This window comes from Biomphalaria glabrata, chromosome 1 (assembly GCF_947242115.1).
Source record: "Biomphalaria glabrata chromosome 1, xgBioGlab47.1, whole genome shotgun sequence".
In the NCBI taxonomy this organism is placed as follows: domain Eukaryota; kingdom Metazoa; phylum Mollusca; class Gastropoda; family Planorbidae; genus Biomphalaria; species Biomphalaria glabrata.
Window position 1 is genome coordinate 1,964,604 of NC_074711.1, and position 15,871 is coordinate 1,980,474.

General features: G+C 40.5%; 1 protein-coding gene across 3 annotated transcripts in view; it reads right to left on the reverse strand.

Moving 5' to 3' along the window:
- Window positions 1-15,871, reverse strand: part of LOC106059014 (WD repeat-containing protein 93-like) — a 54,369-nt gene that overhangs the window by 11,979 nt on the left and 26,519 nt on the right. For all 3 annotated transcript variants that reach the window (XM_056045311.1, XM_056045245.1, XM_056045179.1), the window contains exon 16: window positions 15,080-15,197. In XM_056045311.1, coding sequence (XP_055901286.1) covers window positions 15,080-15,197 — 118 coding nt within the window. The remainder of the gene's footprint in view (window positions 1-15,079; window positions 15,198-15,871) is intronic.

The following is a 15,871-nucleotide window of genomic DNA, read 5'->3' on the forward strand; positions in this document are numbered from 1 at the left end:
TATTACGTAGAACTAGCAGAAGGGCTTTTTTTTTGGGGGGGGGGGGGGTTGTGGTCTAACCCAGAGAAAACTTTAATCAGTTGCGAGTGCACCCAGATGATCGATCTTTAAAAATCAAATACGAAACAAAATATTCGTCTTTAAAAGATGGATTTGAAGGAGGGCAGGCCGGGAACTAATTCAGCGGAATTAACTCTTTCTCTCCGTAATTATATACCACATTCTGGTGGAATCAACGTTGGTATCGTCTGTTAGGAGAGAAAGAGTGAAGATATTCTGAAATATGAAAGCAATATTTTTTTTCTTCATAGCGCTGACATGTTAAGCCTACCCTCGCGTACCTAGGGGTCAAGCGCCATCTACGTTGGTCACTGATTCGGTGTTACACACTGACCAGCGAGAACGTTCAAGAGCAGTCACCCGTGTCGGCCACTGAGCGGTGTGATGAGGTCAGCGCGGGACAGAGCAGAAGTGGTCGGTGTCCTGGCATCAGCATGTAACCCCCGCATCAGCCGGCACCTTCGACATAGAAAGCAATCCCTCTGACCACAGCGCGGCCTACGTCATCACTCGTTCACGGGTCACGGAGGTCACGCATCAGCACCCAGCCAAGACCAAGTCAATCAGGGTCACGGAGGTCACGATCCAGTCCACACACGATCACATAATGGAAGCCTGAACATGAACTCTATGCCATTGGCTATATATATGCTAGCCTATCGACGTGGGTTTAAATCTTACTGCTGTATAAAACATTTCACACTAAAAAAAAGACAAAGATGGACGGACATAACGACAGACAGACAAGTTAAGTTTAATAAAAGTTAGTAAAAATAATGAATAGTTGGCTTTTACCAAAAAAAAAAAGTGTAATTTCAAGTTTGACCACAATATGGTGGCAGCATAGACATAGTTGGAAGCGCGGTGGCTGAGCGGTAAAGCGCCTGGCTTCCGAACCGGGGACCGGGGGTTCGAATCCTGGTGAAGACTGGGATTTTCAATTTCGGGATCTTCGGGCGCCTCTGAGTCCTTCCAGCTCTAATGGGTACCTGACATTAGTTAGGGAAAAATAAAGGCGGTTGGTCGTTGTGCTGGCCACATGACACCCTTGTTAACCGTAGGCCACAGAAACAGATGACCTTAACATCATCTGCCCTATAGACCACAAGGTCTGAAAGGGGAACATTACTTACTTTTTTTTTAATGAGTTGTAAATTACTGGTAGCTGAAGCCAGTTCTATGACAGACTTATAGGGTGGGCCAAATACGACCCGCAACCATGCAGGACACCACGGTGAAAAAGTTATGGAAAGATAACTCTTTTATGTCTGCAAGTCGGACTAGAGTTACCCCACGTAACTTTCGCAGTGACAGAGAGAGAGAGGCTCATGAAAAAAAAAGAGGGGCAAGGGGGCGTATGCTACGCCGCGGGTCGGCTCGTCTGATAGTAAGAAACGCAAGTAGTATAACCATGTCACAAAAAACAACAACCCAGGACTTCCTACAGGGAACGTAACTAGGCAAAAAAAAAAATGAAGACGAGAGGCAGGCAATAGAAAACTATGGAAAGACAGTATCAAGAAATGGATGGAATTTAAACTAAATGGGAAGCAGGGCCGGCTAGGCTGATTTGACCAAATAACTTCAAGTTGGGTCCGCGCCTGGAAATGGGCCCCCGCAATTTACATTTAGCATATCACTATCAGTCATGGCTCTTGTCACAGGCTTCTAAAGATGTAGAACTTAAAGGATTAACATATTTAGTGTATCGTATGATTGACGTCACTTTAATTAACACACTGCCGCCTATTGCGTTTGAGTTGCTTGCTAGTCATGTTGTATAATAAATGTTGATAAAGTGATCTAATTAATAGTAATAGTTGTTATTGCAATATATATATATATATATATATATATATATATATATATATATATATATATAATAAAAGAGGAGCCTCGCAAGCATCCAATAAATCTGGCCCAGCAACTAGTAAGGCCGGCCCTGATGGGAAGCTTAGGTTGACTGGAGATATCAATGGATGAGGTTTACCAGCGGATCACGTGTGGTGCCTCTAGCTACACGTGAAAGTGAAGATCTTTAATGTTTGTTGGCTTTGAGACTACGGTCGTATCCGGTTAATCGGAACACTGCTTAATGGGACAAAAATTTTATTCGGACCAAATCCTAAAGTACCGAAACAAATCCAATTATTTAGTCGAGGCAGTTTAATCGGACCAGCCGGTTATTAGGACTGAAACGATGGCGTGACCGTGTGGTTCGATTAACCGGCTTCGGGTGTATTTAAAAGAACAACTTTTAAACTTGAAAAAAAAAAAAAGCAACGAAACAAACAAAAACACTGACATCAAAGTTGAAGATAAAAATACATTGAAAAAAACCTCAAACAATATTTTTAAATCCATCATAAATGTTTGTGACGTGGCCGTATTCTTTAAAACAAACTGCCGGGAGGTCATCGTAAGGCTGGATCGATGGCCAACATTTTTTTTTTTCAGCCACGCCCAAAGATCGTAAACAACAAAAAAAAAAAATGCTAAACATTTCTGGGAAGTGATGAAATCATAATGTCTGAATTCAGTTTCACATTTTTAATAGTGACCATCCAAGGGACGTAACTCAGGTCAGTAACCCAACTCTCTCGCTTAAATTATAATAACGGTATTGGTTTCCATTTAGATTTCTAAGATCCAATCTACACTTTTTTTAATTAAAGCAACGTAGAGAAAGAAGACAAAGCGATATGGAGACACGTGGAGGAGGGGGGGCAGTAGCGTATCTTAGGAAAGGGGAGGGGGTCCAAGTTTGAAAATCCCCCCGGGCCCCCACTTGAGGGGGGTCCTCAAACGAGTATCCGAAATTTGTTTTGACATTAAATATTACGCCATAATCTCATGTCATGATGTGGAATGTCAAAATGCAGGGGTCCCTAAAGAGGTCAAGCCTCCCCCAAATTCTTAGCTAAGCCACTGGGGGGGGGGGCGATATAAGAAACATAGAGCCCCATTACATTATTATTATAGCTTTTATATAGCGCTACTTTCATGCTTATATCTCATTTGTGGACCAGTGGGGAGGGGGGGGGGAGGGGGTATATAGGAGTTGGTTTTCCGTGCTGCCTTTAGTCGCTCAGTAAACACAACTCTGCCCGAGTCGGGTGTCGAACCTCGAGCCCCCTTCTAGGTAGCCAAGCCAAGCCAAGTTCAAGCGCACTTGGCCTCTCGACCACATTACAAAAAGGAAAAGCGGAAGATTGGAAAAAGATTTTAAAATCCATCTACAGACATAACCTAATAGCCGTGTCAAGCACGCTCAACTGAATGGTCAGTAGAAGTCCCTGGCAACGCTTCCCTGTCACAAAGGGGAGGACACGGTCGCTAGACGAGACGATTAGGTCAACAGGGAAGCAAAACAGAACCCTTAAAGTCCATGAAACTGGCTTGTAAGGGAAAGAATCCCTACAACTCTGTTATTATCCACACACCGTTCATAAAGGGTCCGTCTTATCGACACCCGCACGAATGATGTGGTAAAAAAACAAAATGTGGCTAAGGTTCCCGGTGTGCTCGGCCTTCGGTCTCGCCTCTATTCCAAGTATCGGGGGACACAAGCCATGGGTGATAGAGAAAAAACAAATGTACATCTGCTTGGATCCTTCCAAGACAAAACAATGGTTCCGACTGGCTGACGGAGTAAAACTTCTAAGAGCTTACAGCTCCAAGAGTCCTCGACGACGATTATAACAATCCCAAAGAGTAGCCCTAGATAAAAGCTAACAGTTCCAAGAATCATCAACTTGACGCTTATAACAATCACAAAGAGGAGCCCTAGATAAGAGCTTACAGTTCCAAGAGTCCTCGACTCGACGCTTATATCAATTCCAAAGAGTAGTCCTAGATAAGAGCTTACAGTTCCAAGAGTCCTCGACTCGACGCTTATAACAACCACAAAGAGTAGCCCTAGATAAGAGCTTACAGTTCCAAGAGTCCTTGACTCGACGCTTATAACAACCACAAAGAGTAGCCCTAGATAAGAGCTTACAGTTTCAAGTCGAAGCTTATAACAATCCTAAAGAGTAGCCCTAGATAAGAGCTTACAGTTTCAAGTCGAAGCTTATAACAATCCTAAAGAGTAGCCCTAGATAAGAGCTTACAGTTTCAAGTCGAAGCTTATAACAATCCTAAAGAGTAGCCCTAGATAAGAGCTTACAGTTTCAAGTCGAAGCTTATAACAATCCTAAAGAGTAGCCCTAGATAAGAGCTTACAGTTTCAAGTCGAAGCTTATAACAATCCTAAAGAGTAGCCCTAGATAAGAGCTTACAGTTTCAAGTCGAAGCTTATAACAATCCTAAAGAGTAGACCTAGATAAGAGCTTACAGTTTCAAGTCGAAGCTTATAACAATCCTAAAGAGTAGACCTAGATAAGAGCTTACAGTTTCAAGTCGAAGCTTATAACAATCCCAAAGAGTAGACCTAGATAAGAGCTTACAGTTTCAAGTCGACGCTTATAACAATCCCAAAGAGTAGACCTAGATAAGAGCTTACAGTTTCAAGTCGAAGCTTATAACAATCCCAAAGAGTAGCCCTAGATAAGAGCTTACAGTTTCAAGTCGAAGCTTATAACAAACACAAAGAGTAGACCTAGATCTCCGTATCTTCCCTCATATTGATTTTATTTCGTACCAGAAACGAAAGAGTTAAAAAATTATCACATGCTTTTAGAATGCATCCTTCCATTCCAGCGGCGTTACAGCCCATGGAGGTCCCAGGCCTGCTTTAGCACCTCCATTCTGATCTATCCTGGGCTTTACGTCTCCATGCCTGGACTTTGAGCTGTTGTAGATCTGCCTCTACGCCATCAAGCCACTGTACTCGTGTTCTGCGTCTGAGACGCCTGCCTTTTGTTTTATACCGGTGAACAACCTTCGCTCCTCTGTTCTCTGGAATTCTTTCAATTTAATTTGTTCCTTTTTATTCCCATTATATAGTAAAATCACTAAATTTAGAAAGCCTTCAGGACAGAAGGCTCAAAAGTAAAGTAGCAATCATACATAGAACACTGAACCATAATCTTCAAATACAAAAACAAAATGTAATAAAATACTCAGAAAGACACAGAGATAAAGGCACATTCCTCGTCCCATATGCTAGGACAAATTTGTACAAATGCTCCTACTTCCCTAGTGCTATTAGAGCATGGAATGGGTTGCCTGAGCTAGCCAGGAAAACCAGTGACTTGGCAGAATTTAAGTCATTGGTTAATATGCATGACTGAATGCATGACGCGTAGGCCGTAACCATCTTCTTTTTTGAAGTAACGTCTGTATTATATAAAATAAGATAAAATAAGATAAGATATAGCTGGTAAATGTCTTGGTTGGTGCCAATCCTCCATCCAGTTACTCCATGTATGGCACCATAAATGTTTCTGATGAATGCATACTTAGAATGCATAGCTCATAGACCTATATAGTATATATAAGTCTATGGCATGGCTTCTTAAAATTTTCTACAATCTCTACACCTAAATCTAAGGAAAGCCTAAGGTAAAGATGTTTGCAGTATACAAGTCTTTGACAATATATGATACAGAAAAAATATGGGTATCAGATACCAGTAAAAGAAGACAAATGAGTTTGTACTTTTAAAAGTCAACACTCTGGTTGGCAAAACGAAGACTTCCCCACCCCCCAATACCGTGAGGGGATGAAAGCTGAGCTGCTTCGGTCATATTGCAAGACTTGACTCGCTGTCAAAAGTCTTTCTTTCAGGTACAGTGGAGAGAGAGAGAGAGAAGAAATACTGTCTGGAAAATATAAAGAATGGACATGGACATGTCGATATCCTGATAAGAACAGATGCTGACCGGGAGAGGTGGAGAGATTTGCTAACAGCGAATTGTGACAGCACCCTACACGAAAGTCAAGGAACAGATGATGATACAGACCCAGGAGAGAAATGCTAATTTAGCCACATCGTATTCAAAGATATATTTCTGATATAAGTTTAATAATGGTTTCTTTTCATCGTCTGTGCCTGCCTTCTATGGGTCTTTTCCTGCAATTGTGTACATTTTATCTGTTACGGGTAATCATATTATACGTGGAGCCCCATTACATTACAAAAAGGTGACAAAGGTTCTCAATATTATATATTTAATCTGTTGGAATATCGCATAATTATAAACATGTTGCTTTTTTTTTTTTTAAATCTTTATACCACTGCATACATATTTGATGTAGATATACATATTTGTGTTTATTTTGAAGTCCTATTTAAAATTTATAATTGCTTATTATTTTTCGATTTCTTTATCATGCGTTTATTAAAAGGGAAATAATCAATACAAAATGCTCTGACGCTTTCCCGTACATCTTCATTCTTACGGTAAGGGCGATAACTCAATCAATAAAACACTTCGTTCCAAACGAGTCGATGACTTCACATCTGAACACAACTTTACACTGTTAACGTTAAATCAATTACAATAATGTTCGTCTGTACCACGTGACACACAGTGCGTGCGTGTGTGTGTGTTGCCTCAGTAAACAAAGCAATTATCAATACAGTTAATTATTAGATTGTAATTCTAGGACCAGACACAAGGAGCAGCAGACAACCGAGAGTCCCATCATCCTCGAACTGTCTGCAATTGTTGAGGCTCAGGTGGGGTAAACACTCAGTGCGAATTATTTCTTTGTCTAATAATTGACATAATTAGCTTTTTATATTTACTAGAGCGCTTTTTAAAAAAAAGTTACTTCTGTATTTCATAAGATACGAAGATCGATTTTTGGCAAGATGATAAGATTACAAGATGATAATATAGCAAGGTGATAATATAGTTAGGAGATAATAGAGCAGGGGTTCTCAACCTGTGGCTCGCGACCCCTTTGGGGGGGGGGTCGATTGACGATTTGCCAGGGGTCGCCAAAGACCATCGAAAATATGGATTGTTTTGTCTATTCTTCCATTGCTGTGTGTGTGTGAGGGTGAAAAGGGGGGGGGGGGTCGAGGCAAAGTGAGGGATTGTAAAAAGGGGTCGCCGAGCTTAAAAGGTTGACAACCGCTGTAACAGAGCAAGATGATAATGTATCTAGAATATGTTAATATTATTTGAGTAAAAAAGTTACATAAGAACACGAAACAGAGAGAAACTTGAATAGGTCATGACTTCACGGTAATACTGTAACCTGACCTTCAGAGCAGACGATAATCTTACAAGGAACAACTGCAGGCCAAATCGTGATTCCCTGTCCTTTAACGGAAATGATTCCTCAAAGGGAAGTTACCGCTTTTCGAAATGTTGAATGCCATAGATTTAAATATGCAATAAAAGTCTCATTAATGTTCTTCCATCTCTAAAATGAATGCGCCACTGACACAATGTTTTCATAAAAGGTAACACTGTTTTGGTTAAAATTGATTTATTTAAGATCTGACTCTCAGAAGAGATGCAAAGACAATGAAAAAAATTAAAATAAATAAAAAAAAAAAGACTAAGAATGATTCCAAAGAGAAGATTAAGAAAAAAAAAAAACAACTCAAACAAAAGGTTGAGACATTTTATGGCAATTAAGTAAATGTCAGTCTGGCTTGAACTCTCTCAGAAAGCTGGCCACATGCGAAAGCGTGGCTACGTCATCTTGCCATTTAGTTGCTAACCGATAAAACACAAAATGTGGCGAATTAAAAAAACACAACCTCGAGAGTAAATGGAAGTTAAAAGAAACAAATGTTGCATGTTAATGCTATCTGAAGCAACTTATTTTATTGGTTGAGAATGTAAAGTTGTAAGATTTAATTCAAAGCAAGGGTTCTCAAGTTACCCACTTTTGTAGCGCACAATACACTGTGTCGACTGACTTAGACGAGTGATGGGCAATTTTTTTTACTAGAGGCCAAAAACTTTGAGGAAACATTCTGGATGGTCAAATAAAAAAATAAATCCAGAAATTTTGTACTAAATCAAAGGATATCATAATTTAGCTAATGCTGTGTATGAATTCGGGAGGCGCGGTGACTGAGCGGTAAAGCGCCTGGTTTCCGAACTGGGGATCCAGGGTTCGAATGCTGGTGAGGAAAGTGATTTTTAATTTCAGCACTTTTATATGCTTGTGAGTCTTGGACTCTGACTGCAGAGCTAGAGAGGAGGATCATCCTAGCAATGGAATTGGGATGCTACAGAAGGATCGTTGGTATCACGTTCAAAGACCGCATCACAAACCAGAGATTAGAGACAGGGTTACTGCAGCGATCGGACCCCATGATGACCTGCTAACCATAGTGAAAAAACGCAAGCTCAAAATCTATGGCCATATTACAAGATCTTCGGGGATCGCAAAGATCTTCCTTCTGGGAACAGTACCAGGAAAAAGAAGAAGAGGCAGACAGAGAAAGCGATGGGAGGACAACATAAAAGAATGGATGGGCCTGCCATTGAAAGGGGCTCTAAACAAGACAAAAGACAGGGAGGAATGGAGAAAGACAGTCGACGAGTCTTGCTTGGTGCCCCAAGGGTCCAACAGACTAAGGGATAGGTAAAGGTAAAATCTTTGGGCGTCCACACAGCTCTAATGGGTACCTGACATTCGTTGGGGAAAAGTAAAGGCGGTTGGTCGTTGTGGTGGCCACACGACACCTGGGTGTTTTGACTACAGTTAAGGCTGCTTTACAACGAGACAGCTGGAGGTCTCTAACAAAGGACGTGCGATACACATTTGAGACCGAAAAGAAAATCCACAAACGAAGTCGGCGAAAATTATGTCTGCTCTGTGGCAAAATATGTAGGTCGCAGCGAAATCATATTTGGAGCTTTATTTGTAGTAATACTGCATATTTTTTGACGTAGGTAATTATCTTAATTCTTAGAACTTTCACGAATTGTGCAAAGTTTCAACTTGATCCGAGAGTGGAAAGCGGGAAACATAACCTATGAAAGATTCCACCCAGACAGACAGACAAATTAAAGAAAGGGGAGATTACTGTGCATTTACCGTAAAAATTCTCGATGATGACTAATAAATGGACCAATCGTAAACAAACAACATTTAGTCACGTGATAATACTGATAAAACAAAGAGAAAAAAAAAGTCACGTGATAGCCATTGTGTATTAAAAATTAGATCGTAATTTGTATAGAAGAGATAGAGAATCACGTGGCTAAATGTTGTTTGTTTACGATTGGTGAATCAGGTCCATTGATTGGCAATATAATAAGAATCGCATAAAATGATGAATTTCAAAACAAGCCAGATTTCCATTTGATGACCTCATACTTCACTGGCATGTCAGAGACATCACTTCGACATGTAATGACTAGAGGACAAAATAGTCTTCCAATGAACTGAAACTATTGAAAAATGAACAAAATAAAATACAACAGAATAGGAACTAATCTGTAGCAATACAAGGGGAAGCAACTCAACTGGAAAAGAAACACCACTCTAGGGAGATTTTCACTTTTAATTCTTTCAAATGACGTCATATCTAGTAGTTAATATTTAAACTACTGTAAACATTTAAATCTGTTAATAAGAACGCTAAAAAAATGAAGTCCTGTTTTTTAAAAATTAATTAATTAAATACGTTTTCTTTTCAAGCGTAAAGATACTTGTTTTAAAACAATGCCACAAAAAAAAAAAAATCATGTTAGCGTCACAAAGATAGGGACGCTATCCACAGTATGTAACAATATCATCTAAATAGAATCCACAATGACCACAAATAAACCAATATGTGATCATTATGTTATTACTAACAACAGGGCCGGCCTTAGGTAATGGGATGCCCCAGGTTAACTTTGGTGGCCCCAAATAAAATAAAATCATACAAAACGAAATAACGCAATGTCAATTGTTTGATTAAAACAATCACTGCTGACAAGTAATGAAATTTAATAAACCACCTCTTTACATTCTTCGCTTTAGATTTGCATTTTGATGCATCAACCTCGAAATAACGTTTTGACATAGTTACGTCTAACATTGGTAGTCTAACAAGCAGATCTAAACATCCACGAGATTAAACCACGAGTGATTAAACTTAGAGCTAGGCTAGTAGACATCGATCTCTGATATATTCGAGATTTGATCCAAGTTTCGCAAATTTTTTATCGATAGTTTTTTTTTTTTACCTGTTCGAAGCCCCATACCAATCAGAGGCCCTAGGCGGCTGCCTAGTTCGCCTATGCGTAAGGCCGGCCCTGTTAACAAACTTATTAGGAGACAGCGATATTTGTTACTTTAATTTGGTGTTTGGATACTCTCGAACCTACACAGCTACATGACAGCATGAACAACACTCTGCTGTAGACCATCAATACTTCAAACTAAAGCAGTGGCGTAGCTAGGGTGGGGGTGGAGGGGAGTGAAATTGAAAGTCCCCCCGGGGGTTCCACTTGAGGGGGGGGGCACCCTAATTGAGTGTTTTTTTACATTAAAATTTAAATATTACGCAAAACGCAGGGGTCCCCTAAGAGGTCAATCCCCCCCCCCCCCCCCCAGGGCCTCCAAACGATAGAAATATTCTCGCTACGCCCCTGAACTAAAGTAATATTCTCTGGGACTGTCTTGTATTTCTGATAACTCTATGAAAGAGCTTTTTTCCCCCCTTCATGCTTAAATTAAAACACAATGTAAACTAATTTACGTCCAAACCCAAAGCAGGAAATCTGGTAAGCGGGTCACGACTTGAACCCGGAAGCTTCTTTATGCGCGGAAACAGGTAGGCCTATGCTATGTCACGCATATTTCCAAAGTAAAGTTCAGAAAACTGACATGCTACCTTTGATGCGGGATTCAAGCCAAATATAAAAAAAGGTCATACTATGCTCATTAATTAAGCGTGGGGGTGATGAAAGCAGTGTATAGGCCTACACTTTGAAGCAGGCCTAACCTTTTTTTTTTAATATGTAAGACGCGTGATTTATGTATACTAGTAAAGTCAAGTAAAGTAAGGTGTCCTATTCAGAACTTGTGGTCTATAGGGCAGATGATGTAAAGGTCATCTGTTTCTGGACCTACGGTTAACGAGGGTGTCATAGGGCCAGCACAAGGACAAAATGCCTTTACTTTTTCCCAACTAATGTCAGGTAACCATAAGAGCTGGGTGGACTCTGAACCAAAAGATCCCGAAATTTAAAAATCACAGTCCTCACCAGGATTCGAACCCGGGACCCACGGTTCATCTATAGCCCAAGGACAGATGCATATACATGCACGAACTGCGGCAAACTCTGCCGCTCCAGAATTGTCATGATTAGTCAAGACGAAACCAAAGCCACTGACTCAACTGGGTGCATCCATTGTCTTCCGAGACATGAGAAGCCATATAGCTTTAGCCTAATCAATATTTAGATTTAGAGAACATGTTCATAAGATTGGAGTGGCCCTAACCATATGGCTGTCTGGCTGTGGAGTTTGCGCTTTGAATCGTACGCTTGAAGGTCTCGAGTTTAACCCTTGAAGCCCAGAATTTTGGGCCTGGAAGTAAAAATCTAACATTTCTGAAACGTACAGTGTTGTCATGACCACTGCATGAATCAAATATTTAGCAAACAGTCGTAGCTAACTATTCTGAATTAGGGCGCCGTCACTGTAGGCCTAGGCGACATAACATACCTACTATTTCAGTCACAGGCGGCCTTAGGAGGTGGCGAGTGGGGATATCGCCCCACACCCCGCGGCTGGAGGGTGCCGCGATAGCAGAAATCATTTTTATCTAGTTTGTTGATTTTTTCAACAATTAATTAATTACGTTGATTAAAGGCCACTAAATCAATATGGGAACATAGTCTTACATGCAGAACAATTACAATACAGTATGTAATGTAGTCAAATGGCCAATGGTACAGTACTTACGTAAGGTACAGCATTATAGGCGGACGAACCCGTTAGCGTGACGTGGTACAATAGTGGGCCCCCGAGTACTGTTAAGACCACCTCTGACTTCAGTGATGCCATGCGGGCCATATTCCATTGTTTATAATGAAACCGCAGAGGCTAGGTTGTGGATTCACCGTTTGGCCAATTATGCTGACAGTGATTCATGAGTTGGAAAAGTCTGAGACCCAGGGCCGGCCTAAAGAATTGCGGGGCCCTAAGCGAAACGGATTGCGCGGTAGAGTAGTGGGTAGGATAAGCATAATTTGGAAAATAAAATTTTGTATTTGAAAGTACATTTGTCTTTGAAATAAATTTTCATTGAATGAAAACTGACAATGCCGTTTTTTTTTTATCGCGCATAGGATTGGCACCCGAAAATCAAAATTTTGTCTATTTTTCAGGAAATTGTTATGAGTTTTCAGGAGATTTTAATAATTTCAGGAGATTTCCCCAGAAAATTTATTTTGCAATTGCAAGAGATTTCCCCATCCCCGAAAAATCAGGAGACCGCGGAAACCCTGTTATTATCACCAACTTATTATATACAAGTTACAATACATCTTCTTTTTTGAAGTAATATAAGATAAGATAAGAAGAATTTAATAATTTACACCTAGAATTAGCGCGGGGTCTATGAAAGTGCATGACCCACTACGACCGCATAGGCTGCAGTGGCCTAAGTCCGGCCCTGCTGAGATCCCAAGGTTGGTCATCAATGTAGATCTACTAAAGGCTGGTCATCATAGTAGATTTACATTGCACACACAAACTATAAACAATGTGCTTAAGCTTAACAATCTTTAAAAGCAAACTGGCGTCTGACACACCTGAACCTATAATACCACACGGTCTAAATCAGGGGTTCTCAGCCTGTGGGTCGCGACCCCTTGAGGGGTCGACTGACGATTTGTCGCCTAAGACCATCTAAAATATGGATTGTATTTAGTGTATTCTTCTATTGCTGTGTATGTAATGGGGGTGGGGTCGCGGCAGAGTGGGGATAGTAAAAAGGGGTCGCCGAGCTTAAAAGGTTGAGAACCCGTCGTCTAAATTGGCTGAAAATGGAAACATACACAGCCTCACATTTGCACTTCATATGGCCAGATTTTCAGATTAACACAAGCCAAAGGACAGGAAACAAACAGGCAATTAGACAAGCTCTGTACAAATCAACTGATAATAATCTAGATTATTCTAGATCAACTTTCGACCCTAGGCCTAATTGCTCCTGATAATATTTATTGAAAACAAGCGCAGGTGCATTTCGATTAATGCCCCAAAAGTTGTATCTAAAATCGATAGGATTGCATCATTTTGTTTATTAAATAACATTTCATGAAATACAAACAGTTAGGTGGAGGGAAAAAAATTGGCTCCAATATATTTGCATTGATTAGGTTAAAACAGTGTTTCACAAACTTTTTCCTAAACGGAACACATCGTACATTCTGGGTGTTTAGCAGAACACTGCTTATTTTTTTGTTCTAGAGAGATTAATGGCTGCCTGGTCGTGCGGTTTACACGCTGGACTGTCGTTCAGATTTATCGATGGTCCAGGGTTCAAACCCTGCCCGCTCCCATCCCCCGTCGTCCTGCGGGAGGTTTGGACTAGGAAGTAATTATCTTCAACTCTGAAGGAACATCCGAAACATGTAAAACATTTTACATTTTAATTCACGTGGTGGCCTACTACTTAATGGGCCTCATTCACCAATCGTAAACAAACATTTAGCCACGTGATTCTATATATCTTCTATACAAATTATGTAATCCATAGTGGCTGTCACGTGATACGCATTTTTTTTTCATTGTTTTATCAATATTATGACGTGGCTAAATGTGTTTATTTACGATTGGTGAATGAGGTCCATTATTCCAGTAGTTCCGTGGAACACCTATCCTGACCTGGCGGAAAACTGGGGTTAACCGGAACACAGTTTGGGAAACACTGGATTAAAACATTTGTTATTATTACATAACAAATGAACAGTCGGGAGAGGTGGCTGAGTGGTAGAGCACTATGCTTCTACTTCTTGGGTTAGTATCTTATCTTGGTGAAAACTGTGATCTTGAGTTTCGCGATTTAGGACGCCCAATAATCCACCTCATGGGGACGCCTACTTAACAATAGTTGGGGGGAAAGCGAAGGCGGTCAGTCTTTGTGGTGGCCACACGACACCCTCGTTAATCGTCAGTCATAGAAACAGATGACTTCAGGCATGGTTCGAAGCTCAAATTCAGGACTATTGAGATATAAGCTCAAGGCACAGAACACGACCAGACATCCAGGGTCCGAGGGACAGAGGGATTGGTCAAGACTGAGTGGGGATTAAAAACTAGACCAAAAAAAATTGGGAGGCAACTCTACCCCATCCAACATGGAGACTTCTAGGAAATGGGAGAGTACTCTGCTCTTAAAAAAAATTGCAGAGTTTCTACTAGTTCTGAAGATTTCAAAGTATTATAAAATGTACTGTGTCGCTTATGACTCTGTATTAAAAACAAGGAAAATATTTAAAAAAAAATCATTTTCTAAAAAACAAAAGCTTATCTAAGAAGAACTCAGCATTTACAACTATATCTCTCAATAATGTAGAAATTATTTTCCCTATTCGATATCAAACATAATAATTAATTAGCTAACTGGTTAATTTTTTTTATTATTGATTCATACATATTTAGCCAAATCTGTGAATACTGAAGGATTAATTTACCTTGTTGGTATCAAACTAAATAATTTATTACCAGTAATTAATTGACTAATTTATTTTTTTAAAATTGATTCGTATCTTGTTTACACCAATGAATAATTGTGCAAAGTTTCAACTTGATCCAAGAATTGGTGTGGGAGAAAAAACGTTTTTTACTAGACAGACAGACAGACAGACAGACACAGAGAGGTGAGTTGATATAAACTTTGTAAATATTAACACAGAAAGTCCAGTCCTTTAAAAAAAAAATCAAACGCATATAAGAGTCATGACATAAGAGAACAAGAGTCTTGTGAAAGAGATTACTCTGGAGAGCATCTTCTATTCTAAAGTCTGGGAAGCACTGGTCTAGCAATAGTTTGGTAACAAGTGTGGTGTTTGTGGCTGCTGTCGTGTATCGGGTGGGTGGTGTGGTAGTGGAGACATTCCCCATGGTGGCTGCAGCAGCAGCGGTGCAGACTTACACACATCAGCTGGGAGTTACATCTGCTCACTAGCCCCTGCTGGACACTGGTCAGTTGAGAAGGGAGGTCTGCCCAGATAGTTGCCCAGCGGGCTTTCCTGTCTGCCATTTGCTGGTCCCTGTGAAGGGATAGAATAAAAAGAATGATAAAATCTCTGAAAGTGGGTCAAAGGTCAAAGAGAATTTGATTCAAGACGCTGAAGAGCTAGGACAAGGGCATTAATGCTTTATAAATATTTACATTGACGCTCAGTGTAATGCTTATCTCCCTTAGATGTTAGTCTATATGACCTACATAGCTCAGACGTAGTAATTAACAAAGATGGAATTCAAGGTTTCTCTAAGGCAGCGGTTCTCAACCTTTTAGGCTCAGCGACCCCTTTTTACAATCGCGACCCCCCCCCCCCCCCCCCCAAACACACATACAGCAATAGAAGAATAGGCAAAATGCAATCCATATTTTCGATGGTCTTAGGCGACCCCTGGCTAATCGTCAATCGACCCCTCCAAGGGGTCGCGACCCACAGGTTGAGAACCCCTGCTATAAGGCTTCTTTCTCATGAAATATCGTCTGAGTGCCATTTAACAAAATTATAAAAAAAAAAGATAAAAAGACGCGGAACAATATATGTTTTACACATTTCTGATGTTCCTTCATAGTTTGACGATACTCTGCTTACTAGTCCAAACCTCTCCCGGCGGGGGGGGGGGGGGGGAGGGGGGGCCAACAGGACCATAGAGAGGACCGAACGACAGTCATGTGCATTATCGCACGACCAGGACATACCGGTAC